We start from the raw sequence: 25,827 nt of genomic DNA on the forward strand, positions 1-25,827 counted from the left end.
AATCTCATTTTCCCATGGAAACTTACGAATAAAGACGAATAAAGTTAATAAAACATAAAAAAAAGTTTGTTGGTTTTTCTGTCTTTGGAATTTACATAGTTAGTCAGTTTGAATATAAAAAATAAAGTGAAAGAAAATCGATGAATCAAGAAAGTACAATTTGCAATGCTGCTCGATTAGTGATTTCCTGCATACAGACAAGAAGGTTTCTAGTGTTTAAGAATGGGTAAAGAAAAATTAAAAAAGGAAAAGGTTTTTATATTTCTACATAGTTGTGAACCTGACTCACCTAAAGTACCATCAAATTCAGCCATCAAAATACTACAAAATAAATCAATAATTTACAACACCTCTTTATAAATAGTATTACATTTAAGAATAAAAGGTGTAGGGTTTAAGTTCGTTAAAAAATTATTTCATTTTGAACTTCATGTATTTGACAGTCAAAAAGGTCACAACCTTCTCACAAGCACATTCTTAGAATTCTTCATGTTCTGACAAATGTGACTTATGTGTCATCCGTGATGAATATTTTAGTCCCTGTTTTCAGTTTCTAGTTTTTCTAGTTAGGCCAAGAACCAGAAATTCTGAATTCTACATTTGAATTTTAGTTTTGAATTATACTGAATTGGGTATTTCAGTGCTGGAATATTAACAAGAACAACTATTGAAGTAGGGCTGAGTGTTGAATGACATGGATTGCTTAAGCATGATTAAAAAGCTGTAACTGAGTATGTGCGTGTGTGTATGCGTGTGTGTGTGTGTGCATGTGTGTGTGTTTGTGTGTGCGTGTGTGTGTATAAATTCAAACACAACCTTTTTTTATATTGTTTAGTTTTTATATTGTTTAGCTGTGTGAACGCAAAAGATAAAGAATCCTGTTTCATTGGTGGGAAAAGAAACTTGCTTGATGGCACAAGGCTTTGCCATGTGGACTGCTGTTTGCTGACCTCTGTTCTGTGTCCTCTCCGTGTGAAGTGATTGATTTGAGAGAAGTAACAAGATGAAACAACGAATCTCCAACCTCTCCTGCTGCCTCTAGCAGTGCTTCTGTTTGCCATGAACCACATCCTGTATATCAAGAACAAGCATAACCATCTATAAATAACATGAATGTTGGTGATGTTGCTATTCACATGACTTACAGTAAGACTTTAGTCGTTATTTGAAATACAAAACAAATCAGAAAACCAAGACAGAACGTTTACAAACTTTCTTTTCTATGATGACATCAGATCTGCATTCAGATAAGAATCTTAAGTGTACAATAAAAGTGAAATAAGCCACATGTCCCTTTGGGTACAGAAACACTGTACTGATTGATGTGATTTTCTTAATTTCCCTTAATTTACACAAAGTAGTTCAATTGACCTTCACCCTGTACACTTGCCTGTTAGTGTGGATAGGAGCGCACCATGAAGTCTCTCCACAAGGTCACAAAGCTCTTCTTCCTCATCTAAGTTTTCTGTCCCAGAATCCCCCACATTGACAGGAACGTCAAGGGTTGTATAATTTCCAATAAACTGTTGTCTGTAAAGATGTGGCTCCTCTTCCTCCTCCCACTCATTCTCCTCCTCTTCTTCAGACTCCCCAACATGTTCTGTAAATACTACATCTGTATGCCTTTCCTCTTGCACCTGATTCAGAGTCTCTTCTCCTTCTGCTTCTTCTTTTACTCCTTCTTTTCCTCCTCCTTTTTCTTTTTCTTCTTCTTCTCCTTTTCCTTCTTCTTCTTCTCCTTTTCTTTCTTTGTCTCCTTCTCCTTTTCCTTCTTCATCTTCTTTTTCTTCTTCATCTTCTTCTTCTTCTTCTTTTTCTTCTTTTCCTCCTCCTTCTTCTTCTTCTTCTCCTTCTTCTTCTTCTTCCATCTGCTGTTCTGTCTCACTCAATTCCTGATCCTTTTCTGTAGTAGTGCATGAAGCTGGACATTCAGATTCTGTAAACTGCTTCTGGGTGGTGTTATCTCTACTGGGTTGCTGAGGAGGAGTGGAGATGTCACTTCCAAACTCATCTGTTCCTCTTATACTCAATGCCTGAACAAGATAAATATCAAGAATATTTAACATGTATTTTCTAGTAAAAAATAAGTCGAAATGTGAGACAGAATTCCTAACTGAGCCATTGAAGAAGAAGAAGAAGACGAAGAAGGGCCTTGCTAGAGAGCACAACAGTGGCAGACTGGTCGACACAAAACCTTCCAACCAGTAGCGCAATTCTTTAACATGTAACACACCACGGCTGTATATTGTGTTTAGCTTGAGAGTAGCAATGCCAAAAAGGTTGCTGCTGAAAATCTGAAATTTGGTCATTTTTTGGAAGTGTCCTATGCTCATTTTTCTCCTGCCATCAGGTAACCTCAAGCCTATAAAAAGGTTGTTTGTCTGCTTATTTTCAGAAGTCATTCATTCCTATTCTACCACTCTATTCTGATCAAGGTCATAGTGGATCAGGAGCCCATTCCAAACACTGGGTGTGAGATGGGAATACTCCTGAATGGGATCACATTTTACTGGCATGTTTTCAGAAGGGTGAAGGAAGCCAGATATTCTGTAGAAATTCACGTGGACAGTAATGAGAAGCGGCAAGTTTTCCTGATGTTCAGAAATGTTCCTAATAGTTGAGATCATGGTAAGATATACTGTTTTAAAAGGAATATTCCAGTGTACTTTATCCTCATCTTCTTCTACAACATTGGTAGAGTATGTGCAAATACCACATATAAGTTCACCATGTTTCTCTATATGTTTCACCATGTTTCTCTGTATAAATACAGAGAAACATTTATTATGTATAATTACTTATAAATAACTAATGACCTTCAAATCACTTTTGATAGAAGTTTAAAAAGCAACTGTTTAATTCCATCAATAATTACACATATTCGTTTAGAATACTTTCATGAACACTTCAAGTCTGTGGTATTTCTAAGTGATTAATTCTGCAGAAATGAAATGAAGCATAGACTACAGTAGCATTTTTATTTTGTTTATATTCGGAGAAACTGTGTAGTGCCGTGTAGTAAAGTCAATCAAACCAGGTGTACGCAATAGTTATACCAGCCTTCAAATATCATTTAAATCATCAGCATATCTTTCTCTCTTTCTGTAACTCTTTCTGATTTTTTCCACTTACATATCTGACTTGTCCGAGCTCCTGCTCCAGCTGTTGGTTGTGCTGGATCAGCGCCCCCATAGTGTCCTCCAGCTCCTTGCACCTGTCTTCCAGAGAGTCATGCTCTGACTGTGCAGCTACTTTCCACACCAGAAACTCTTTCTCCAAAAGCCTGACAACAAAGAAAACACACATACACACACTATAGCCATCGCAACACACTGTTTAATGTACATTGAATGCACGATCATCGTTACCCTTTATCTCTCTGCAGCTCTTTCATAGTGTTTTGCGTGATGCTAAGGTCCTTTTGGAGTAATGACATCTTTCTCTGTAACACACAAAACTAACTTCAGATACAAGAGAAATCAAAATTGAAAGAGAGAGCACTGCAGTTTTAGTAAAGAGCTACCTGAGGCTGGGTGTCAGACTCATCTGTCTGGAGTGATTTTGACTCCATGTTAAGTTGCGGAGCAGGATGGGAAAGAGGAGGAGGGAGAGGAACATTTTCAGAGACAATGATGTCCATGCCTTCCAGATTACCCACACACTCCTGCTGCTGCAGCCCTGATACACTGATGGAAAGAGCACACCTTTGAAGAGAACATTTACATTAATGAACACATACAAACCTTTTCTGTACCTGTCATGTGTCTCCTCATTAGGTCTAGCTATAAGAGCTCTCCTCCTCTCTGTTTCTCTCCTTGTGTAGCGCCGTGGCAGAAGAACATGGCGGGCACTGGATGCCAATGATGCCACTGATTCCTTCCATGAGGGCTGGCGTGATGTATAATATATTATCATAACCAAGAAGATTTAGTTCCATGGGAATTATACAAGATAATAGGTAAGTATTTCCACAAGCCTGTATTAAGTATTAAGCATGCCTTAGAAGGGCATTATACTTAGTTTTGATGAGTATATTACACTGGTAATTGCACTGGCAACAATACCTGAGTGCAGTATTCCAGGACTGGATGCGAAGGCTTGTGCTTCCTTGTATGTTTCTTGCTCAGGAAACAGTTTTGGCATAGGTGGACGTTCAAACACTTCAAACAGCGATACCTGCAAAGATATCACACCTGCCCAAGGTGAACAAATGCACAATTCATTCAGGCTTTATCTGTCACATGCACATTTTAACGGTAGCTATTCAGGAACAGGAAAAATGTGTGTGAATAACAAAGAAAAAGGATGATGTGTTTATGCAATCACCAAATGAGACATTTTATTATTTTACACAATTTAATTTAAAAAGAAAAGGAAGGCACATCCCCCACTACTGTACGTGGACTCAGAAACGCACCTGAGGCCTGTGATGGGGAAGGCCTTGCAAGTGTGGCAGCGCACTCTGTGCTGTACTGCTTCGCTAACTGAAAGTCTGTAAAGGGTGGACAGCCACAGCAGCAAACGGGGCTCTGACTGCAGCCAGCTCACAAAATGCTCCTCCTCTGTCCTCCCACTGATAATCTATGTAAAGTCGAAAACACACTAAGCTCCTGGGGAGGTCTGTGTATGAACAGTACATCTGTGTGTAGAAGTAGAACGTACCCCAGTGAAGCAGGATTGGATTGCAGCCTCCACAGGACCAAACACATGGCTCTCCTGAACCACAGCTGGCACCTGAACAAGCAGTGGATATGGTGGTCAATGGTTTTATATTAGTATGGAGAAAGATATCTACATTTTGAGCAATTACCATCCTCATTTGGGAAGAGGGTCAGAACTGAGTGATTCTCTTCCTTAAGTCACGGGGACATATGTATGAAAGTATGGGACATTTTAGCCGAGACACCATCACAATCATGGTCTAGGTTGCTATTGCTACTCAGAAAGTAAATGAACAAATGGGACTGCTTGAGTACATCTGAATTCAGTCTCAATCTCCTCTGTTGTATTTATGTAAAATGACTGGGGAAGACAGTTGTCCACAGGAAATTTCTCTATTTATACTATTGTACCTTGCATTGAAAGTCAAACTCAGTGTTAAATACACACAGGGAACCAATGACAAATGAGAACAAAAGAACACATGACTAACAAAAACCAATCAGAACATGACGCATACACTATGCCAGAGAACATGAGGGCAAGGGAAGCAAGATACAAAAAGTAAGAAACAGGTTACAAAATAAAAGACTTGAAAACCAGAACATGAAACAAAACCCAAAAACAATGTTACAACTATTAATATAAGCACATTATAGACTGAAGAGGGAACTATCACTGCCAGTCCCAAGTCCAGATAAAATGGGAGGGTTACATCAGGAAGGTATCCGGCATAAAACCTGTGCCAAAATCGAACATGTGGACCAGATGATCCACTGTGGCGACACCAAACTGGGAGCAGCCAAAAGAACAACAATTCAGTTCAATTCAATTTATTTGTGTAGCACTTTCAACAGTTGTCATTGTCCCAAAGCAGCTTTACAGAAACATAGAAACAGAATAAAAATTTATATCCAACATCTAACCCTAATGAGCAAGCCTGAGGTGACGGCGCCAAGGATGAGATGATATGAGGAAGAAACCTTGAGAGAAACAAGGATGCCCATCATCATTTGGGTGACACTGGACAGTAAATAATGTAAATGTAAATAATGTCCTTTCTACAACAGTTTGTAGTAGAGTGGAACTGTGCAACCAAGAGCTCCTGAGGAACTAATACTAACACAATGGAGGTTCAAAAATGGAGTGATAGTCTTCAACAAATATCAACTGATGAGGGCTTCTCACCTGACTAAGGTCATCAAGAAGGTTCCTGAGACTGGCACGGCTAACAAAAGTGTCTTCCGTGCCTTGTCTTCTGCTACAGCTCACAGCCAGCTGGAACAGAGCTGCAGAAAACAAATAAGAAAATGACTCATGGCTGTGCATATTAAATATAGCTGTACATTATATAATATATAAACCAATTATTGGCAACATATGATAAAAACGCAAACTAATGCTATGCACATGATTCGCACCTCTGTGTTTGGCTGAAAGTGTGTCCCCTGAAAGCACTATCAATACCGCTTCCACAGATCTGAGAAGGACAAAGCCAGTCTTCTCCCTATGAAAAACATCACAAACCCAATTGCACATATGATGCATACATACGCATACTAAATGAAAAGAATGTTGAATTTTCTTACCTGTCATACAGCTTGAAGAGAAGTCTGGCAGTCTGCTCTGTAGCTTCTGGTACCACATGAACAGGGAATTTCTGTAAAACGCCCTTGAAGAGTTGTTCTAGGCTCTGTTTCAAGTTTTCTTGGGAAGTATTCCCAGAGTCGCCTACAGCCCAGAGAGCTGAGCGCAAATCCTGGATCGAAACCATATGCACTGAAACACAGGCATGAATAATGATAACTAGGAATGTACTACATTTTTTAGTTGTTGTATCAACAATCAACCTCAGTGTGGTAACATCACATGATTATTTTTTGTATAAAAGCAAGCTTTTTTATTATTTCATAATTAATGTAATTGTATTAAAAGCAGTTAGAAGAAATCCTTAAGCAATTCAGTAGTTCAGCCCAATTACAAAAAATGGTCTTTGGTTACAAGATTCTATAATAATAACATTACTGTAGCATAATTTCTGCAGGGAACGAAGCTTCAGTGCAGCACGGTATACTGCAGGACAGGCATCATTCAGGCCTTCTATAGGGAAAAAAAAAACAGAACCACAGATCAAAAGCAGAGCTTCGTATTTCAAATACACCCACACACACACCACTATATTCAGTAACAACTACAAGAACAAAATCCCAGTGTTATAAAACACAGACAGTATAACTAGGGTAGCAGTGGATCCTATATCATCTCAGGCTGTTTGTTTTATGATTATGTCACACTCAGATACACACTATGCACATTCTCTTGCAATAGCAGTAACACAAGCTTTCTTTCCACACATGCTGCTATATTAGTAAAACATATTAGTAATCAGCACACTGGAGACTTATCAAACTTACCTCTTCCATTCAGATCCATTGCAGCAGCTCATAAACAGAATACTCTTTTTATTCAGAGGTTTACAGTGGACTTAGACACAAATTAAATTATTTGTTTTGGGTTTTGACGTATATAGGCCTGGAGCTTTCACAGGGGACACCCTGGACAGAGGGCGAGTCTACAGTCGCGCGCACACACACACACACACACACATACACACACCCCTATTCACATACGACAGACAATTTAGAGATGGCTATGTAACTTAAGTGTGAATAGCTCCTGATTTGATCAAAATTACCTCCTGATGATGGGAGTAACCATCAGAGGGGTTCTTCATCACTTGCCTCTTCTTTTTTTTTCCATAATTCTATAGACCATCACATGAGCTTTGTGCATGACATGTTCCATCTTTTTGACATTTATATATATATATATATATATATATATATATATATATATATATATATATATATATATATATATATATATGTATATAAAATATATATATAGATAGATAGATAGATAGATAGATAGATAGATAGATAGATGAAAATAAAGTAATAACCAGAACATGAAACAAAACCCAAAAACAATGTTACAACTATTAATATAAGCACATTATAGACTGAAGAGGGAACTATCACTGCCAGTCCCAAGTCCAGATAAAATGGGAGGGTTACAATGGGAAAATGGGAGTGTATATTTTTAGCATACATATATATACATATATATATATATATAAAATGCTTACAAACTTAACATGTATGACGTGAACATCCGTTTTTTCTCCGCTCTGCCAACAACTGATTTCCGGGAAGAAATCAGAATGACTCATGACCAAGAAACCAAGAATTATCTGTTATACTGTATCTCTAAAGCATCTTGTGCTCCTTCCGGTTTGTCTGTCGATACCGCAGATCTTTTAGCGCGCTGTTTCTCTACTCGCGACGACTGTGGTGAGTAATTTAACGTAAATAATGATAAATAAACAACACAATAAACAAACAGAAAGGACTGTGTTTAGTTCTGAGTTACACCTGAACCTAAAAACGTCAATACAATGTTATTACGGCGTGATTAAATGCAGACGTACAAAGTAAATAATAAATAAATTAGCCGTTAGCTAAGCATCTACTTTGCCCTACTCTTTTTTTTTTACCTTTGCATTCAGGAGCAGGTGAGACAGCAGCTTATCGTCTCCTCACATTTATTATTTTGATTGTGGTCTATTCCAGTCTACAACAAGAGCTACACACTTACTTGTCTTGTATTACCTGCTCTTTAAATATTTACTACATAGTTCTGCTTCCTGGATGTAAAATGCACCTGTCTGTCTTCTCCTGTTTTCTGTTATCAAGAGCCACAAATGCTTGGTATCTAACCAAACAGGTTAGATTTAAAGAGCAACATGAGTGAAGATTACGAGTAAATGCAATTACATAACCGTGATCTAAAGTACAAACATACTTTAGCAATTCATCTAATAAAATTAGGATTATTAATTTGAGGGAATAAGCTATAGAGTTTCCAAGCGACAGGTGCAAAATGAGCATATATTAAAGTTATGGGTTTATAATGCTTCAGTATGCTTTCAGTTCTGTGTGTACAGCATGAAATTGCCTCCTGTAAAGGGCAAAGCGAAGTCTTTCTGTCATTAGTTTGAACATTCATTCATTCATTCATTTTCTGCCGCTTATCCGAACTACCTCGGGTCACGGGGAGCCTGTGCCTATCTCAGGCGTCATCGGGCATCAAGGCAGGACACACCCTGGACGGAGTGCCAACCCATCGCAGGGCACACACACTTAGTTTGAACAGTAATGTATAAATTAGAAGTCAATGAAATGTGCTGTCTGATTCTGTCCTAGAGCCATGGAGCGTCTGCTTGAAAAGAAAGTCTTCCTTATCAGCACCTTGTCGGCTGACCCTGTCTTCATCTTGCAGCATGTCCAACAGGATAAAATCATCACCAGTCGTGAATACAACAATCTTAAGCACATTAATCATACACATGAGAAAATTGTCACTAACCTTCTGGACACTGTAATGAGCAAGGGTGATGCGTCGTGTCACAAATTTATGGAACTTTTGCAGCAAAAAGAGGTTCAGGACACTTTCCCTGTGCTGAAGGAATTTTTCATCCCTGCACCTACAGCACACAATCAGGGTATGAGAACATGGAAGCCATCATAGCATTTTATTTCTGTGAGTTGGAATATACAGTAGCAACAGTTGGTGAAATATATATTCTTGTTTTTTTTTTCCCTTCCAGATAATAAAGTCAAAGCAGGTGATGAGGTAATTCAAAATGTATAAAATCCCTTCCTGTAGCAAAACAGTTCAGTTTGGTCCAGCTAGGCATATAACCTTCACATCCATAATAATAATAGTATTATAGTAGAGGTATCAGCACATTGTCCTGGAGAATTTCGGAGATCATTTGGGCTGATTTTGAGTATTTAACTATGTACCAACATGAGTCAAATGCATAATGATTTAATTACAGAAAACTCTCTTTTCAGATTAATGAATACAAAATGTCCAGCGTACCACGTGGTCTCTGTTTGATCATTAACAATATAACATTTGTTTCACCCAACCAAGTCCGTAACGGATCTATTTTGGATGAAGGTTAGACTTTTTGTTTTCTTTTTGTAGACTTTTTTACCTACATATTGTTTGAATGCGAACATTTCAAAACGTTGTGTCTTATGTTTTCCATTTGTGAAATCTTTTTTAAAGGGATGACGTTTAAATACTTTAATACAAATACAGTGAACACGGTATTAGTAGTAGAGTGGAGTAGAGTAGAGTAGATATGGACTGATACTATTAATAAAGAACTACTGTAGATGCCAGTAGATCATCTCACCAGCAGATCTGATTATTCTGACATGGAAGTTATTTTGCTCTAAAACATGAATCATTTGTGTGAAAAATGGTCTTTTTGTGTTGTTTGTTCAACAGAGTCTCTCCAAAAGTTGTTCCAGTGGCTGGGTTTCAGTCTTCATGTGTATAGAAATCAAACCGCAGAACAGATGAAGGTTCTGTTGAAGACCTTCAGCCAGAAACACCACGATGGAGATTGTTTTGTCTGCTGCATCCTGAGCCATGGCTCCAAAGACGGGGTGCTTGGCACAGATAGAGGCATTATTTCCAAAGATGACATCTTTGGCCCATTTAGTGGAAATTCGTGTCCAAGTCTAGTCAATAAACCCAAAGTATTTTTCATCCAGGCTTGCCGAGGAGACCAGCACCAACTGCCTGTTGAAGTGCAGACTGATAGCTACGGGGACGTGGAAGCAAAAGTGGAAATGGAAGACAAAGAATCATTAGAATTGGATAGTTTTGAAATGACCACCATACCATCTGATGCAGATTTCCTTGTGGCGTGGTCAAGCACTAATGGATACGTCTCGATCAGGGAGAAAGCTTCAGGTTCTTGGTTCATTCAGTCCTTGTGTGAGCAACTAAAAACACACTGCCCAAAGTAAGTACTGAACAAATGTAACCTGCTCCTTTGGTTGTATTCACAGAGAATATTAGCTTCATTGTTACTTCTGTTTTTAAACTGATTTTAAACCATCTAAGGGGAAGTGCAGGATTTGCCCCATTGCTAGTGAGTGACAAGCTTATGTGGTATAAATATATCTTCAGCAAATGCTGATAGTTTCATTTCAAAGAATTGATTTACAGCAATTATGTAGCAGACGATAGTATAGTTTATGAGCACTTAAATCATTTCAAATATATTACACACCTTTTTTGCCATTTAGGAACCTCAAAATACTTTGTGAAAATCCCTTAAGTCTACACTCATGCTGACTTATCATTTAGCTGACTTATCATTTAGCCAAGTAGTAATGTACTTTTTGTTATCTGTTTTCTAGGGGTGAGGATGTCCTGTCTATCCTGCTGCATGTCAATAATGAAGTCGGTGACAAAACTGCTAGAATTCGTCACGTGGCTCCCACTAAACAGATGCCTGTTCATGAAGTGACCTTGAGGAAGAAGCTGGTGTTCCCTGTCCTAAATTTATAATGAGCATTTCCTAATGGGCATTCCCCCTGAGCATTATTCATGAGCATTAATGATCATGTCTATGGATGTTGAGCTCCTGTTAATAGCTCAACTTTCTGTTACTATTAATTATGTACTCTAAGCCATAATGTATAAAATAGGAAACATCAGGAATTTTTTATGAAAAATAATTGTGCTGTTTATTTTACTTTTGATAAAAAAAAATTTTTTTCCAAAGCTAGTCTCATGCGGGACATATTTTGATTTATAAAGTAATAAACATTCAGCTGAAATAACATTTGTTCAGTGTAATATCCACTTTGCTGAATTAAAGAAAACGAGAAAATGTTAGGGGGAAAATCTGTTTATTAAAATAAAACCTTTTTTACGAAATATAGACAGGATTTTGTCATCATTGTTATCTATCACATCCTATAATTTATACATTTCATTATAGATCAAATTATTTTATTTAACATCATACATATCTACAAATTACTTTAAATGTTGTTGGGGGGCAATGGATGAATGAATTAATATGAGGGTGACTCAGATACACACCATATTGTTTTATTTTTCATTGTTTATTAAAAATAACTGACACAAAAGTACATCATTTGTGTCTGTTTTGATCAGTGCAAGTGTTCAAGCTTTTAACAGGATTTCTTCTAACACTATGTATACATATAGATATCAGTTCATCATGTACACCCACTGAAATTAAGGCCTGCATTTGATTCACCCTCATAGATTTATAAAATCTTATTCAAACATTAGCAGGATCTATATTCAGTATTACTATAACTTTCTCATCTTGATATAAATGTAAACAGTTCAGGATTTCTAATACAGATAATCTAAATTCAGTTAAAGATTCAAAAATAATGAAAGTTACTGCTGAGAGTGTAAAAGGCTCAGCAAAAAATAGTTTTCCCATTTCACCGATGGTTAAAAGACATGGTCATACGTCCATGTCTGAGAATGTCTTATCCAAATGTGTCCAAACAACTGAAAGACCCTGGAACAAATTTTGCCAATCAAATGATTGGGTACCTTTACAAAAGTAATTTAGAACAAAAATAATCAGAATTGCAAGAGCAGAACACACTGGCCTGCTTTCCTATTAAATTAGATGGTGCAATTTTAAAAATATAGGCACCTAAAAAAAAAAAAAAAAAAGAATCCATGATGAATCAGGATTAAATCCTTTAAAGAGAAAGTATAAGCAAATGTAACGGAAGACAGAAAAACTGCAAGCCATTCAGTCCATAGGCAGCACCAGTTTCTTAGTAAGAGTGTAGCGAGGCTCAGGCATCTGCTTGCAATAATTTAACTCTTTCTCACTCACGCTGCTGTTTACCCTCGTTAGTATTGACAGGATGTCTTCATTTCTGTTAAAAAAAAAAACAAACAAAAGATTTCAATTCTCATATTATCTGAGGATATAACTGGTCACAACAACAAATTAAGGACATTAGTCTAACTAACAATGTGTGTTTATGGGTTTAAGGGACATGTAATAGTCTAGTGGATAAGGTGATGGTCTACTGATCAGAAGGGTGTGAGCCTGAATCCCAGCTCCACCAAGCTGCCAGTGCTGGGCCCCTGAGCAAGGCCCTTAACCGTCAGTTGCTCAGTTGTAATTATAATAATAAAAAAAAAAAAGGTAAAATGCAAGTCACTCTGGATAAGTCATGCCATAAATGTATTGTTAAAGATGAAAAGAATTTTAAATTACAGATTAAAAAAACAAACATGTCTGAGATTTTGCTCAGTCATATGTAGGGGGGAAAATAGAACTGTAAAGAATAAAGAACTGTGTGTTTGCAGCAGTGGCATATTCAAAAACACTGACAAATTATTTTGCTTTATAGAAAAAATATGTTCTAAAAATAATAAATCCAGGTTTCCCCACTCACGTACCTACTGCAGCCTAACTGCAGGTATTTGCACAACTCCTGGATGAAAATGGATCCGGTTTTTACGTGACGGAAAGATTTGTAGGACTCCACAGTTGCCATACCAATGAGGAAGTCTGCTTCAATAGGGACACTTTTGAGAACAGCTCTTTCAGCATCATACTCAAACTGGTCATCTTCCGTTCCGTCTTCATCCCACACACTCTGCAGCTTATTGCCCTGACATGCCTGAATGAAGAAGAGTTTGGGCTTGCCAGTGAGCATCTTACAGCAGGCAAATGGTTTTGTGAGATCACGGATCAGAACAGGTTTTCCGTCAGTCCCTAACACGGTGCCCTTCTCACCATGTGAGAGGATGCAGCACACAAAGGCATCCATTTTGGAGTGGTCCTTCTCTGAAAACTCCTTCACAGTTTTCAGCATGTCTGAACTCAATAGATCTCTTCTTTCTTCCACTTTGAAATGCATTCTCTGGAATACTTCAGTAAGTGAATCTACACAACAATAAGAAAGTGTGTGGGGGAAAAAATAGCAAAAGAACTATTCTTAATTATATGAAAGGAATAAAACAGAGCCATCACACTATGACAGAATCTAACTTTCAGTCATGCTCCAATTAGCAAGAAATAAGCAAGAAATAAATACCTTTATCTGCATGTGTCCCTTTCCTTTCACCGAGATTAGAGCTCGGGTGAAAGATGTGGTTGTTAATAATCAGACAATATCCTACAGGCCGCTGGGTCATGGGATAACAGTCATCCACCTTGAGGAGCACACAATTTGTTAGTCATGTTATGTATTATTCATTAATGCTTAATGTTATAATATTGTGATATACTGAATTGAATTTGAACAAACATTGATTTCATTTGCTGGTGATGTTTCGGAGGCTTGAAATTTTTGAGAGTCTGTGTCCATACTCTCAATGGACAAGGAACTGGTCACTGGGGAGATTGAATGAGATGGGAAAATGCATAGAAATGAAAGGACAGTATAAGATTAGTGTCTGCTTACATTGTGAAAATTCTACATGTTTAAAAATATTTACAAGACCAGAACAAAGAAAGTCAAACCTACATTCTGGGTTTGTTTCTGCTATGGACATATTCTTCATCGAGATCCAGGGGCACACCAAGGGAAAGAAGAGATAATATTGTACAAAACACAGACAAGGATTTCTATAATGTCTATATATTGTACAACATCAGGAATCTTTTTGTCATTAATATCACAACTTAAGGTTTTTCTGGTGTTTGTTAATTTAGCCTAGTCTTGTGTCCCTATACTTACAGGCAGAAATTCATCCTGAGGCTGTACAGGCAGATGGTTTTCTTCATCCTGACCTATACAAAAAAAAGGATGAGAGGGTTAAAAAAAAAAATAGTCTTAAAAAAGATGGCAGAATGCATTCCAAGACATAAAGAAATGAAGGAAGGAGGAAGGGTAGAAGGATGCAAGCAAGCAGGGAAGGAATATGGAAAGAGATGGAGAGACAGAATTACCTGGTGTTGAGATGTAAACAGGATTCGTTATCTCACTTGCCTTCTTGAATCTCTGTACCCTATAAGCTAGCTCTTTACTACAATTACTCAGAACATGTTCTAGTGCACCCAGGTTGTCTTTTCCAAGCATTTCCGTTTTCTCCATCTCAGCTAGGACCTCCAAAAAAGTCTGCAATATTCAAGAATGCATAAAGCAGAGTAAAATAGAATAATATTGTCAGTATTTAAGTTCTCAAGCACTCAAAAAATAGTCTTTGAGCTTAATATACATACAGCAGAAGCCATTTTTGCTTTAGGTAGGTTGTGCAGAAGGAACTTTATGTCACGAAGGTTTTCATCTGTTACATTTTCAGACAGCTCATACAGCATCTTTCTAAAACACACAAGGTACAAATCAAAAGTTTACATTTATTTATTCAAAATGAATGTGACTACATTTTAAAAAATACTGAAACATGATTAGAAATATTTAATAGCACAGCATTAAATATTCAAATATAAAACCACAGGTGTTCCAGATAATGTAAAAAAAATAAATCCATTAAGATTTTTTTAAAGGTTAAAAATCAATAATAATTAATAATGAAGCTTACTATGTGTAATTTAAATCTCCAGTGTCAAGCTCTTTGTAACAGTCAGAGGTAAAACCGTAACTAAGTTTTCCTCTACGGTGACATTTATGGTATGTGGACAATGCCGTTACATCATCAGTAATAAGAACAAACCAATCATTTCAGCAACAATAAACACAACTATAAACAGGTAGGTAACATTCTTCTTTTACATATAATGACAAAAGGACATTCTGTTATTGATGAATATTAAACTTCATGGTTCTAACCAGTATAGACCACACTGTCGTTGATCGTTTTCTAGAACATGCTAAGCTGTTGCATTTCCTAAAATATGTTAGTACACCATAACATTTCTGAGGAACAGCAGATTAGTCTACATGCTTATACAAAAGATGTAATTCTTCCTGTTTATTTTTACCTGTACAATGAAACACCAGAGCTCTGATATTCCAACTGCTTGCTGACATGTGTTTTGTTAGTGTCCAGGATGGGTAGAAGGTCATAACGTCTAATAGTGTAGAGCAGATCAGGGAGAAAGAGTTTATCCATGAGCAAATCTTGCTCTGTGAACCGGAGGAACAGATCTTTCGCATCCTTCACAGACTCCAGTCGTTTCCTGCCAAGGTGATCCATGCAGAGAAACTTCAGAGCTGCAACTTCACTCTTTGTAAGCTCCTCATCAATCTTATGAAGTTTATTGAGATCCATGTTGAGTTGAGCCAGAAGATACTGTGGTGCATGGTAGAGAACATTTTAAGATGCTCAAACTGCAGTCAAATATTAAATTATCTCACACTGTCCTAGCATATTATAGAAATATTAATATAGGTCATATTTGCCATCTTTGGGACTGTAGGTAAACTACACTGTATGTCCAAAAGTATGTGGACACATGATCGGCACACCAGAATATCCTTGCTTACTATCCCAGTCCAAAACCTTAAAAATTGAGTCGTTCTTATTTGCTCTTCTTAGAAAGCTTTTCAGTAGATTTTGGAATGTGTTTGTGGGAATCTGCCAAATAAACATTAGTTAGTTTGAGCACCAATGTCAGACAAGAAGGCCTGACACAGTAGACACAGATTTATCTCAAAAGCATGGAATGGGCTTGGGGTCAGGGCTCTTTCCAGGCCACTTCCACACCAGCCTTGGTAAACCAGGACTTTACAGACCTCACTTTGTGCAAAGGAGAACTGTCATACTGCAACATATTTGGGTCTGACTGAAACATTATAATTCCCTTTAACTGACAGAAAATTATAATGTTACAACACACAAAAACCTGCGATGTACAGAATTCCCACATATGGCTGTGATGGTCAGATATCCACATACTTTCTGCTAGCTAGCTGATAGCTTTTCTGTGGTTCTCCATATTAGAATCTCAATCTTATTCCTAATCAAATTTGCAGTCAAACAAACAAAACAAAACAAAACAAAAACTCTAAAGGGTCTTTTTTTTTTTAAATGTAATGACTTAACTTAAGCTCAAAGAGTTGAACTTTTGAGCCTAAGTTTTGTTACTCCTAAACAGCTAACTCTTTTCATTTCTTTTCTACTTTGTGAAAGACTAGTGAATGATACATAAGACTAGTGAATGATACATGATAGTTAGCTGATTTATCCTCTTTTTATCTTAACTTAGTTGAGAAGTTACTGAAGATGAATGAAAATATTGATATAAATACAAATACAAACATGTGTCTGGATAGGAAACATTAAAAAAAATTCTCAGTTGACAAAAGATAAACGAGAGATTTCACATACCTCAAAAATGTTTCAATTTCCATGATCTACACTGTAGGTTTATTTGTTTAGAGACTCTTTAAACTATTATTTGTATAAAAGTGACTCAGTATTCGTTCTCCAATCTCCTCCCGGAAATAAACAAACTCGAGTTTTATATATTTATAGCCTATATTTTAACTATCATTAGATTTTTTTTTAGAAATTTTTAGATTTTTTTTAGAAATAAAAACAAATCGTTATAACATGACAGCTAGTTTACACCAAGCAAAGTTAAGTAAACAACAACGTCGACCCATAGAAAATGCTAGTCGTCTGAGCTAATAGCAAGCCTACCAGCTAAAGAGCTAACGTAGAACTAAAAGTAGAATTAAATTAATAGTTAACAAATAGTTAAGTTAATAAAAATCCGTCTACATCATTTCTTACCTTCGCATTTAGAAAAGGACGAGGTTTAAACCTTTCGGACCGACTCAATTTCAACTTACTCCCAAAGTTACAGGACAGAAAATGTTCAATGTTTCACTCTGCTTTCAGTTTATATACTGTATACTGTATATGTTACCTGGAAAACAACAGGGACTTTTTTTGTGTCTTTCGTGTTAGAAAGTGCAAAACTTCTCATCTGGAGTGTGTTTTGACACAGGAACACAAATGAACACAGGAACACAAAAGTTTTGACACAAGAACTTTATGAATTTATAAATGGATTTTTTGACAGGAAATAGATGTGATTCATTTGTTCACAGAAAGTTACTTTAGGGTGAATACTTTAGCAAGCCTCACATCCAAAATTTTACAAGTTCATTTATGATGAGACTCACTCAATGAGAAATACTGCACATGGCCAAATTTTAGAAATGGGGAAGTCGAAGTTTGATACCATTGGAATCCTTTTACAGAAGGAAATGGAAAGAGTCCAAGAAAATGCTATAAAGGTTTTGGTCATGCTCTACTGCTCATAATTAGTCTGTTTTACAAATAATGTTCATATCAAGTATGTTAAACGAAGCCCATTGTTAGAACTGTATAACTGTAGCTTTGCACTTTGTACTTAATCTTAACCTCTAAGTGGAAAGAAATCTCTTTTTCTTTTGCTGTCAACAATATTGGAGTTGTTATTAGAGAAGAAAGAATGTTTGATTAATTCCAATCAGATTTAAGAACTCAGCAGCACTGTGGTACAATCTGTGTCCACACCGAAGGAGAATATGCAAGTTAATTACAGATGTACTGGTGGTTGAATTTTTTTGCTTTGGCTAACACCACTGATTTTTAAACATGTGTTGTTTACAGTACAGTATATGTGTTTTTTCTAATTTCCTGCGTGCTCTTTTGTCCCTAGTTTAAATGACATAGACATTCCTCCCTAGGAGAACTATAGTACAACAAGCTGTATGACAAGCTGCTGACTACTATCGAGGAGATCTGTGGATGAATGAGGAACATGTTTGCAGAGAAATCTGGCTAGCTCATTCAGCTAATGATTCAGTAAAGAGTGTTTGTTACCTTCATAGACATACACTAGACACTCATCTATATAGGGCTCTGATGTTTGTGGTTGTAACCAATCATGTCATGTAAATATTTATAGCCTATATTTTAACTATCATTAGATTTTTATTTTTTTTTAGAAATAAAAACAAATCGTTATAACATGACAGCTAGTTTACACCAAGCAAAGTTAAGTAAACAACAACGTCGACCCATAGAAAATGCTAGTCGTCTGAGCTAATAGCAAGCCTACCAGCTAAAGAGCTAACGTACCACTAAAAGTAGAATAAAATTAATAGTTAACAAATAGTTAAGTTAATAAAAATACGTCTACATCATTTCTTACCTTCGCATTTAGAAAAGGACGAGGTTTAAACCTTTCGGACCGACTCAATTTCAACTTACTCCCAAAGTTACAGGACAGAAAATGTTCAATGTTTCACTCTGCTTTCAGTTTATATACTGTATACTGTATATGTTACCTGGAAAACAACAGGGACTTTTTTTTGTGTCTTTCGTGTTAGAAAGTGCAAAACTTCTCATCTGGAGTGTGTTTTGACACAGGAACACAAATGAACACAGGAACACAAATGAACACAGGAACTTTATGAATTTATAAATGGATTTTTTGACAGGAAATAGATGTGATTCATTTGTTCACAGAAAGTTACTTTAGGGTGAATACTTTAGCAAGCCTCGCATCCAAAATTTTACAAGTTCATTTATGATGAGACTCACTCAATGAGAAATACTGCACATGGCCAAATTTTAGAAATGGGGAAGTCGAAGTTTGATACCATTGGAATCCTTTTACAGAAGGAAATGGAAAGAGTCCAAGAAAATGCTATAAATAGTGTAATAGTAAAGAGTGTTTGTTACCTTCATAGACATACACTAGACACTCATCTATATAGGGCTCTGATGTTTGTGGTTGTAACCAATCATGTCATGTGATAAGTAACTAGTTTATTTATTTGACATATATTTCAGTTCGATCATACAGCTTGAAAGGTTAAAGGCCATGCTCAATGACTCTTCCAGTGCAGTCCCGTGTAATCAAACTAAACATTAAAGCCTGATTTCTTTCTAGCCAAACTGCAAATTCATTCTGCCTATTAGTGACAGTAATGTACAGTCAAATCCCATGATAGAGCCACTATACAGCCTTTAACCCTCTGCTGTATGCCTTGCTGAGGTATGCAAGTGCTGTACTGTAATTTAAATATAAAGGGAAGGTTTACATTTGACACAAAAGAAAAAACTTTATTAAATTATTCACTGCAAAACATTAAAACCTGGTTTGACTAGGATTTATCTTGTTCAGCTGTTATATTTTGTGACGTGAAAACGGTGTTTTCTGCTGGACGCTGAGAGTCGAAAGGAATAAAGAAGTCATGGGCAAAGGATAAAACATCCTGAGGCTTTCTCAACAGCAGCATTTGTAGGAAGTCAGCCAGTAGTGCTTTAAGCTCAGGGTGCTGTCTAACATAGGTGGAGTGATCAGCCTTCAGCTCTTCCTGAAATGAAGACATTAGAAAGAACAGACAGATACTTAGCCTCTGTTCATACCATGAAAATCAATTACTGTTCTGAGATAGTGCTATTCTCTTCTGCCGAATGAAACTTTTAACACAGTCCCCAATGTACATCGCACCATTTTTATAATCTGCTCATATATGCTTGGTGAAAAGTTATTATTTTTGCTGTTAATGACAACAGACATTTCTTTAAAATGATGCTCATGCATTTCTGACCTTAAAAGATCTGTTAGATCTTTGCTACTGGTTAATGATTAATAATTAGTAAAATTTTGTGTATTGTGTATTGAAATTTTTACTGTGGAGCTGTTTGTAGGAATCTGACCTTCCGTGAACGTTACTGGTAGTTGTTTGGGACTAGAATTTGTTATTACCAGAGATTGTTTTTGTAAAATATCAGAGTGCGCTTCTAGGCAGACCTTGGTAAGGATAAAATTATCCATATCAGGAGATGGGCAACTAAGCCAATGATTGATGATGTTTTTTCCTTATATGTTTTCTTGTTTGAATCATGTCTATAAAATCTCAATGTAATGAATGATTGGTGCGCAAGCTCTCTGATGCTACATGAATAGTGTTGGGTCTAGTTGCGCAGCACCACAAAATAAATTGTGAACCTTGCTCATGCCTACCAGTATGATTTTTGTGTTTTTCTCAGATCCTTACAAACACAACACTCATTTGTCAAAATTCACAGTTCTACAATACTTTGAGGGGGAATTTCCTTGTCACTGTTATTGACTCTAGACTTAAGTAGCAGAAATTGCAAAAAGGCATCTGATCAAACATGATAGCTACAATAACTGTCATTGCTAGCTGATTAGCAAGCTAGTAAATGTTCTGCATTACTAAATCATATGAGCTTGTTAACAAGAGAGTGGGGAAAACAGGATTAAAAGTCTCTCATATATGTTGTTTTCCTATTGTTATTTAAATCATTGAATTTACTTGAAGAATGTATTTGTTTCTAATCATGAATAGCTACCTTTCTGTCAAGGAACTTTGAGTACAGTTCGATATCCTCTTCCCAGACCAGGGGCTTTTTCTCACAGCCTGACTTACGATCTCTCTCATCTAAAAACAAACATAACAGAACATTACATTTAAAAAATGTTAGATGTACACCAGAAAACATCAGAAAAGTGTTTCTGATGAAGATATAATCAGTGGAAAGTAAAAGACCAATATACAGACCTTCACTGACTATAAGTGGAAGCTGTAGGAGGTTCATTGTTACTGATGAGCCAACCTGCACTCTGCTGGCTAAATGTCTGGGGTAAAAAAGTAATAAAAGCAGACAACATAAGTCTCATGACTCCATCATGAGATCATATATTTTATACTGTAACTAAAGTAAACAGACTATCTGACTGTTTTGAATGACTATTCAAAGATTTTATTGAATTGAACAGTCCCAGAGTATTCCTTAATCAATAAAGAGGAAGAGGTCTTACCCATCTGGCAGGAAGTAGCAGTGCCACGTTGCAGGGATTTTTTCTGCCGAGGAGACAGTCCTCTCAATGCCAAACACCTCCACCACCTCTGTGCCAATTACCTGCTTCTTGACATCCAGCTCCCTCTGAATTAGTGTGAAACAGGCTTTAGATTATTACTCTTAGTAATAATCTAATATTAGTACATTTTAAGAGAAGCTAATCCACCAACAAAAGTGCCAATTAAAAAACACGGAGATGACAGTTTTACACTCAAGCCTCTATTACAACGAGCTGGAAAATAGAATGAATTTCTTGGTTACAGAATTGCCCTTTTTGGCAATAGAGTACACAGTTGTAGATGGGAAACTATTTATAATTGCATTATCTGGTGTCACCCAGTTGAGAATGGGTTCCCTTTCAAATCTGAAAAATCTACCATAAATACATACATAGGTTGACACTCCAATCTGGGTGTTGGTATCAAATGAGAGGAATGTCAAATTTTCTGGAACTTTTTTCCGTTTAGCCAAAATGCGCAGGATCACCAGGTTTGAGCTCTCAGACAAAAAACCTTGCAGAGAATCCAGAGGGAATGTGAATGCTTGCTTTTTCACTTCCTACATGAAAGCAGAAATGTACAAAAACAGTTAACCGAAATTCATGCACCTTCATGCATCATCATCATGCATCTTACTGTAATTTTTTTCTTAGACCTTATGCAAACACGTGGAGTTGAAACATTGACAGTTTATATATTTACATAGCATTAGATAATAAAACCACTGCACTTACATCTTTCTCTGTGATGATTGTGTTCACAATGAGATGACTGCCTTGCCTCATAATGTGTAACTTCTTTTCCAGTGTATGTTCCTGCAGCTGCAGCATTTACAACACAACAATGAATGAATAAGCTACGTCTGAATATTTTCTAGAATTAAGTATTAGATAGATAGATAGAACCTTCATATATTCATCATGATTCTCCTCTAGTGTAGCTAGGCTCCTGGATAAATAAGCTGTAAGTGGAATGTACAAGTACAGTTAATTATAGTACATTTATATATATATCTCTATCTATATATATATATATATATATATATATACACAGGGAGTGCAGAATTATTAGGGAAGTTGTATTTTTGAGGATTAATTTTATTATTGAACAACAACCATGTTCTCAATGAACCCAAAAAACTCATTAATAGCAAAGCTGAATATTTTTGGAAGTAGTTTTTAGTTTGTTTGTAGTTTTAGCTATTTTAGGAGGATATCTGTGTGGGCAGGTGACTATTACTGTGCATAATTATTAGGCAACTTAACAAAAAACAAATATATACCCATTTCAATTATTTATTTTCACCAGTGAAACCAATATTACATCTCAACATTCACTAATATACATTTCTGACATTCAAAAACAAAACAAAAACAAATCAGTGACCAATATAGCCACCTTTCTTTGCAAGGACACTCAAAAGCCTGCCATCCATGGATTCTGTCAGTGTTTTGATCTGTTCACCGTCAACATTGCGTGCAGCAGCAACCACAGCCTCCCAGACACTCTTCAGAGAGGTGTACTGTTTTCCCTCCTTGTAAATCTCACATTTGATGATGGACCACAGGTTCTCTATGGGGTTCAGATCAGGTGAACAAGGAGGCCATGTCATTAGTTTTTCTTCTTTTAGACCCTTTCTTGCCAGCCATGCTGTGGAGTACTTGGACGCGTGTGATGGAGCATTGTCCTGCATGAAAATCATGTTTTTCTTGAAGGATGCAGACTTCTTCCTGTACCACTGCTTGAAGAAGGTGTCTTCCAGAAACTGGCAGTAGGACTGGGAGTTGAGCTTGACCCCATCCTCAACCCGAAAAGGCCCCACAAGCTCATCTTTGATGATACCAGCCCAAACCAGTACTCCACCTCCACCTTGCTGGCGTCTCAGTCGGACTGGAGCTCTCTGCCCTTTACCGATCCAGCCACGAGCCCATCCATCTGGCCCATCAAGACTCACTCTCATTTCATCAGTCCATAAAACCTTAGAAAAATCAGTCTTCAGATATTTCTTGGCCCAGTCTTGACGTTTCATCTTGTGTGTCTTGTTCAGTGGTGGTCGTTTTTCAGCCTTTCTTACCTTGGCCATGTCTCTGAGTATTGCACACCTTGTGCTTTTGGGCACTCCAGTGATGTTGCAGCTCTGAAATATGGCAAAACTGGTGGCAAGTGGCATCTTGGCAGCTGCACGCTTGACTTTTCTCAGTTCATGGGCAGTTATTTTGCGCCTTGGTTTTTCCACACGCTTCTTGCGACCCTGTTGACTATTTTGAATGAAACGCTTGATTGTTCGATGATCACGCTTCAGAAGCTTGGCAATTTTAAGAGTGCTGCATCCCTCTGCAAGATATCTCACTATTTTTGACTTTTCGGAGCCTGTCAAGTCCTTCTTTTGACCCATTTTGCCAAAGGAAAGGAAGTTGCCTAATAATTATGCACACCTGATATAGGGTGTAGATGTCATTAGACCACACCCCTTCTCATTACAGAGATGCACATCACCTAATATGCTTAATTGGTTGTAGGCTTTCGAGCCTATACAGCTTGGAGTAAGGCAACATGCATAAAGAGGATGATGTGGTCAAAATACTCATTTGCCTAATAATTCTGCACTCCCTGTATATATATATATATATATATATGTCTATATATATCTATATATATATATATATCTATATATATATATATATATATTGATTGATTTTTTTTTTACATTTTTTTTTGTAATTTGCAGAACTTTATTCAACTTTATGTGCTGAACTCACCCGTGATAGAAGTGCCACAGGGGATATTGTCGATTGTTCCATGGCTGTTAGCATGTACCAAATAACAAGGTTCTTCATTATAGCTGGCTTTCTGTACACTAACACAGAACTCTCCTAGCTCTCTTCCAGTGTCTGAAACCGTCACCATAGAGTCCACAAACAGGCACTGATCTACATCTTTAGGTTCTGAGAGACAAATAAGAAACAATTAAGTCAATTTGAATATAATTCGGACATTCTGATAAAATTAGAATTGATTTTACTTGACTTTGTTTACATTTTTCATTAAGTTATGAATAAAAAATGTATTTAAAAAAAAGCCTATCTATACTATATGACCAAAAGTATGTAGACACCGGAGTATTTGACATGCTACACGGGGGCATGTGGCAGCCTAATGGTTAAGGTGTTGGGCTACCAATTGGAAGGTTGTGAGTTCAATCCCAGGTCCATCAAGCTGTCACTGTTGGGCCCCTGAGCAAGGCCCTTAACCCTCAATTGCTTAGTTGTATAAAAAAAAAAATAGATAATGTAAGTTGCTCTGGATACAAGGGCGTCTGCTAAATTCTGTAAATGTAAAAACCATGGGTATTAAAGTCAAGTTGCTTCCCCTTTGCCAGTGTGATGATGAGGTGTCCACAAGCTTTTCTGATCTGATCTGAGGATCTGACGTGACATACAGCTAAGTATGGTGACCCATACTCAGAATTTGTTCTCTGCGTTTAACCCATCCAAAGTGAACACACACCCAGAGCAGTGTATAGTGTAGGTCTTGCCTTGACAGGCTGGATTCACTGTCAGTGCAAACACTGCTTAAAACACAAATCTGAACTTATTAGCCAGTCTGTTAGCTATTTCTCAGAATTAAAACTATCTCACGCTGGAGGCAGTTGCACCTAATTATAATGACAACTGATAACTAGAATGTACATTTCCTGAAGAAAATGTGAATGGTGCTTGCATAAAGGCTGGTGAAAGTGCGTCCTCTAGTGGTAAGAGTACAGACTTCTGTCATTACCAGATGGTAATTGTTTCAGTTTAATACTGATCCAAGAACAGGCAGCTCTGATAAGGGACCATCTCAAAGTTTGGACAGGATACTGGGGTCAAAGTATAAAAATTATGGAGTCACTTACCAATGCTGGAAAGAAACTCTAAAGCTTCGTTGGAGGCTTTTAGATCTGTCTTTTCATGTAACTCCGCGGTTTCGTTCATATCCATCAGTGTAAACATTGATTATAAAAAGCTTAAAACAGAGTACAGTGGGTCTGAAGAAGCTACACTGCCATAAGGTTCTTTAAAAACAGCTAGTTGCTTGCTAACTGTAAATGTGCTAAGATTTAACAAGCTAGTTAAATTTACAAAACAACTGGTTTCAGATAGCTCCAATATACCGTTCCGTACCGTAGCTTGTTAAACACGAAAGAAAATGAAAGAATCAATAATGTAAAGTTACAGAGATGTTACGTTCATTCGCCAAACTCGCTCGGTCTTTGGTATCCATAGCGACGATGATGCGAACTTGTACACCACCGTAAATCTGTGTGTAGCTGCGCCCCCGATAATCACAGACAACAGCGAGTTTGACTACATACTGTAATGCATTCATGCATCCATGTACTAATACGTATGTTATAATATAATAATGTTGTACAACATACCTGTACAATAACAGGTAAAATGTTTACGTTGTTTGTTACCGATTTCCCGGAGAAATACTACCA

At 37.0% G+C, this 25,827-nt stretch overlaps 4 protein-coding genes across 8 annotated transcripts; 1 reads left to right on the forward strand and 3 right to left on the reverse strand.

Moving 5' to 3' along the window:
* Window positions 1-7: 7 nt before the first annotated feature.
* Window positions 8-7,231, reverse strand: dytn (dystrotelin). 2 transcript variants are annotated; one of them, XM_060868651.1, is made up of 14 exons: window positions 7,074-7,231; window positions 6,685-6,759; window positions 6,249-6,438; window positions 6,081-6,166; window positions 5,848-5,948; window positions 4,663-4,734; window positions 4,418-4,581; window positions 4,065-4,176; window positions 3,755-3,888; window positions 3,524-3,686; window positions 3,369-3,442; window positions 3,133-3,283; window positions 1,391-2,033; window positions 8-1,071 (listed from the first exon to the last, which is right to left on the reverse strand). In XM_060868651.1, the coding sequence occupies exons 1-14, from the start codon at window positions 7,090-7,092 to the stop codon at window positions 884-886; spliced, it is 2,172 nt and encodes a 723-aa protein (XP_060724634.1). In that variant the 5' UTR covers window positions 7,093-7,231; the 3' UTR covers window positions 8-883. The 2 variants fall into 2 exon arrangements, with proteins under 2 accessions (XP_060724634.1, XP_060724633.1); XM_060868650.1 differs by having other exon boundaries at window positions 3,524-3,704.
* Window positions 7,232-7,815: 584 nt separating this feature from the next.
* On the forward strand, window positions 7,816-11,473 carry casp20 (caspase 20, apoptosis-related cysteine peptidase). The gene is made up of 6 exons (XM_060868655.1): window positions 7,816-8,012; window positions 8,927-9,223; window positions 9,329-9,354; window positions 9,579-9,687; window positions 10,024-10,546; window positions 10,947-11,473. The coding sequence occupies exons 1-6, from the start codon at window positions 7,817-7,819 to the stop codon at window positions 11,095-11,097; spliced, it is 1,302 nt and encodes a 433-aa protein (XP_060724638.1). The 5' UTR covers window position 7,816; the 3' UTR covers window positions 11,098-11,473.
* Window positions 11,425-17,389, reverse strand: casp8 (caspase 8, apoptosis-related cysteine peptidase). Of its 3 annotated transcripts, none has more exons than XM_060868654.1 (10): window positions 17,248-17,389; window positions 15,491-15,801; window positions 14,771-14,870; window positions 14,498-14,666; window positions 14,286-14,338; window positions 14,073-14,103; window positions 13,854-13,939; window positions 13,641-13,758; window positions 13,000-13,489; window positions 11,425-12,467 (listed from the first exon to the last, which is right to left on the reverse strand). In XM_060868654.1, the coding sequence occupies exons 2-10, from the start codon at window positions 15,778-15,780 to the stop codon at window positions 12,338-12,340; spliced, it is 1,467 nt and encodes a 488-aa protein (XP_060724637.1). In that variant the 5' UTR covers window positions 15,781-15,801; window positions 17,248-17,389; the 3' UTR covers window positions 11,425-12,337. The 3 variants fall into 3 exon arrangements, with proteins under 3 accessions (XP_060724637.1, XP_060724635.1, XP_060724636.1); XM_060868652.1 differs by having other exon boundaries at window positions 13,854-13,948; XM_060868653.1 differs by lacking the exon at window positions 17,248-17,389 and adding an exon at window positions 16,840-16,973 and having other exon boundaries at window positions 13,854-13,948.
* A 1,604-nt stretch (window positions 17,390-18,993) lies between these two features.
* On the reverse strand, window positions 18,994-25,646 carry catip (ciliogenesis associated TTC17 interacting protein). 2 transcript variants are annotated; one of them, XM_060867182.1, is made up of 9 exons: window positions 25,240-25,646; window positions 24,104-24,289; window positions 22,250-22,305; window positions 22,079-22,165; window positions 21,736-21,903; window positions 21,305-21,429; window positions 21,045-21,121; window positions 20,836-20,924; window positions 18,994-19,829 (listed from the first exon to the last, which is right to left on the reverse strand). In XM_060867182.1, the coding sequence occupies exons 1-9, from the start codon at window positions 25,334-25,336 to the stop codon at window positions 19,617-19,619; spliced, it is 1,098 nt and encodes a 365-aa protein (XP_060723165.1). In that variant the 5' UTR covers window positions 25,337-25,646; the 3' UTR covers window positions 18,994-19,616. The 2 variants fall into 2 exon arrangements, with proteins under 2 accessions (XP_060723165.1, XP_060723164.1); XM_060867181.1 differs by having other exon boundaries at window positions 20,836-21,121.
* Window positions 25,647-25,827: the final 181 nt, after the last annotated feature.

The sequence above is a fragment of the Tachysurus vachellii genome, chromosome 4 (genome assembly GCF_030014155.1).
Source record: "Tachysurus vachellii isolate PV-2020 chromosome 4, HZAU_Pvac_v1, whole genome shotgun sequence".
Classification (NCBI taxonomy): domain Eukaryota; kingdom Metazoa; phylum Chordata; class Actinopteri; order Siluriformes; family Bagridae; genus Tachysurus; species Tachysurus vachellii.

Excerpts from the sequence above, each read along its gene's own strand:
- dytn (XM_060868650.1), bottom strand. Across the intron at positions 5,949-6,080 it reads ACTTTCAGCCAAACACAGAG|CTCTGTTCCAGCTGGCTGTG; the intron begins GTGCGAATCATG and ends TGTTTTCTGCAG. Across the intron at positions 2,034-3,132 it reads AGCTCGGACAAGTCAGATAT|GCATTGAGTATAAGAGGAAC; the intron begins GTAAGTGGAAAA and ends TATCTTGTTCAG.
- casp20 (XM_060868655.1), top strand. The coding sequence starts at position 7,817 with ATGTATGACGTGAACATCCGTTTTTTCTCCGCTCTGCCAACAACTGAT. Across the intron at positions 9,224-9,328 it reads ACCTACAGCACACAATCAGG|ATAATAAAGTCAAAGCAGGT; the intron begins GTATGAGAACAT and ends TTTCCCTTCCAG. Across the intron at positions 9,355-9,578 it reads AAGTCAAAGCAGGTGATGAG|ATTAATGAATACAAAATGTC; the intron begins GTAATTCAAAAT and ends CTCTCTTTTCAG.
- casp8 (XM_060868652.1), bottom strand. The coding sequence starts at position 15,780 with ATGGATCTCAATAAACTTCATAAGATTGATGAGGAGCTTACAAAGAGT. Across the intron at positions 14,339-14,497 it reads TGTTTACATCTCAACACCAG|GTCAGGATGAAGAAAACCAT; the intron begins GTAATTCTGTCT and ends TTTTTTGTATAG. Across the intron at positions 13,490-13,640 it reads AGGGACACATGCAGATAAAG|ATTCACTTACTGAAGTATTC; the intron begins GTATTTATTTCT and ends ATTGTTGTGTAG.
- catip (XM_060867181.1), bottom strand. The coding sequence starts at position 25,336 with ATGTTTACACTGATGGATATGAACGAAACCGCGGAGTTACATGAAAAG. Across the intron at positions 24,290-25,239 it reads AGAGTTTCTTTCCAGCATTG|AACCTAAAGATGTAGATCAG; the intron begins GTAAGTGACTCC and ends TTTGTCTCTCAG. Across the intron at positions 22,306-24,103 it reads CTGTGGCACTTCTATCACGG|CTTATTTATCCAGGAGCCTA; the intron begins GTGAGTTCAGCA and ends TTCCACTTACAG.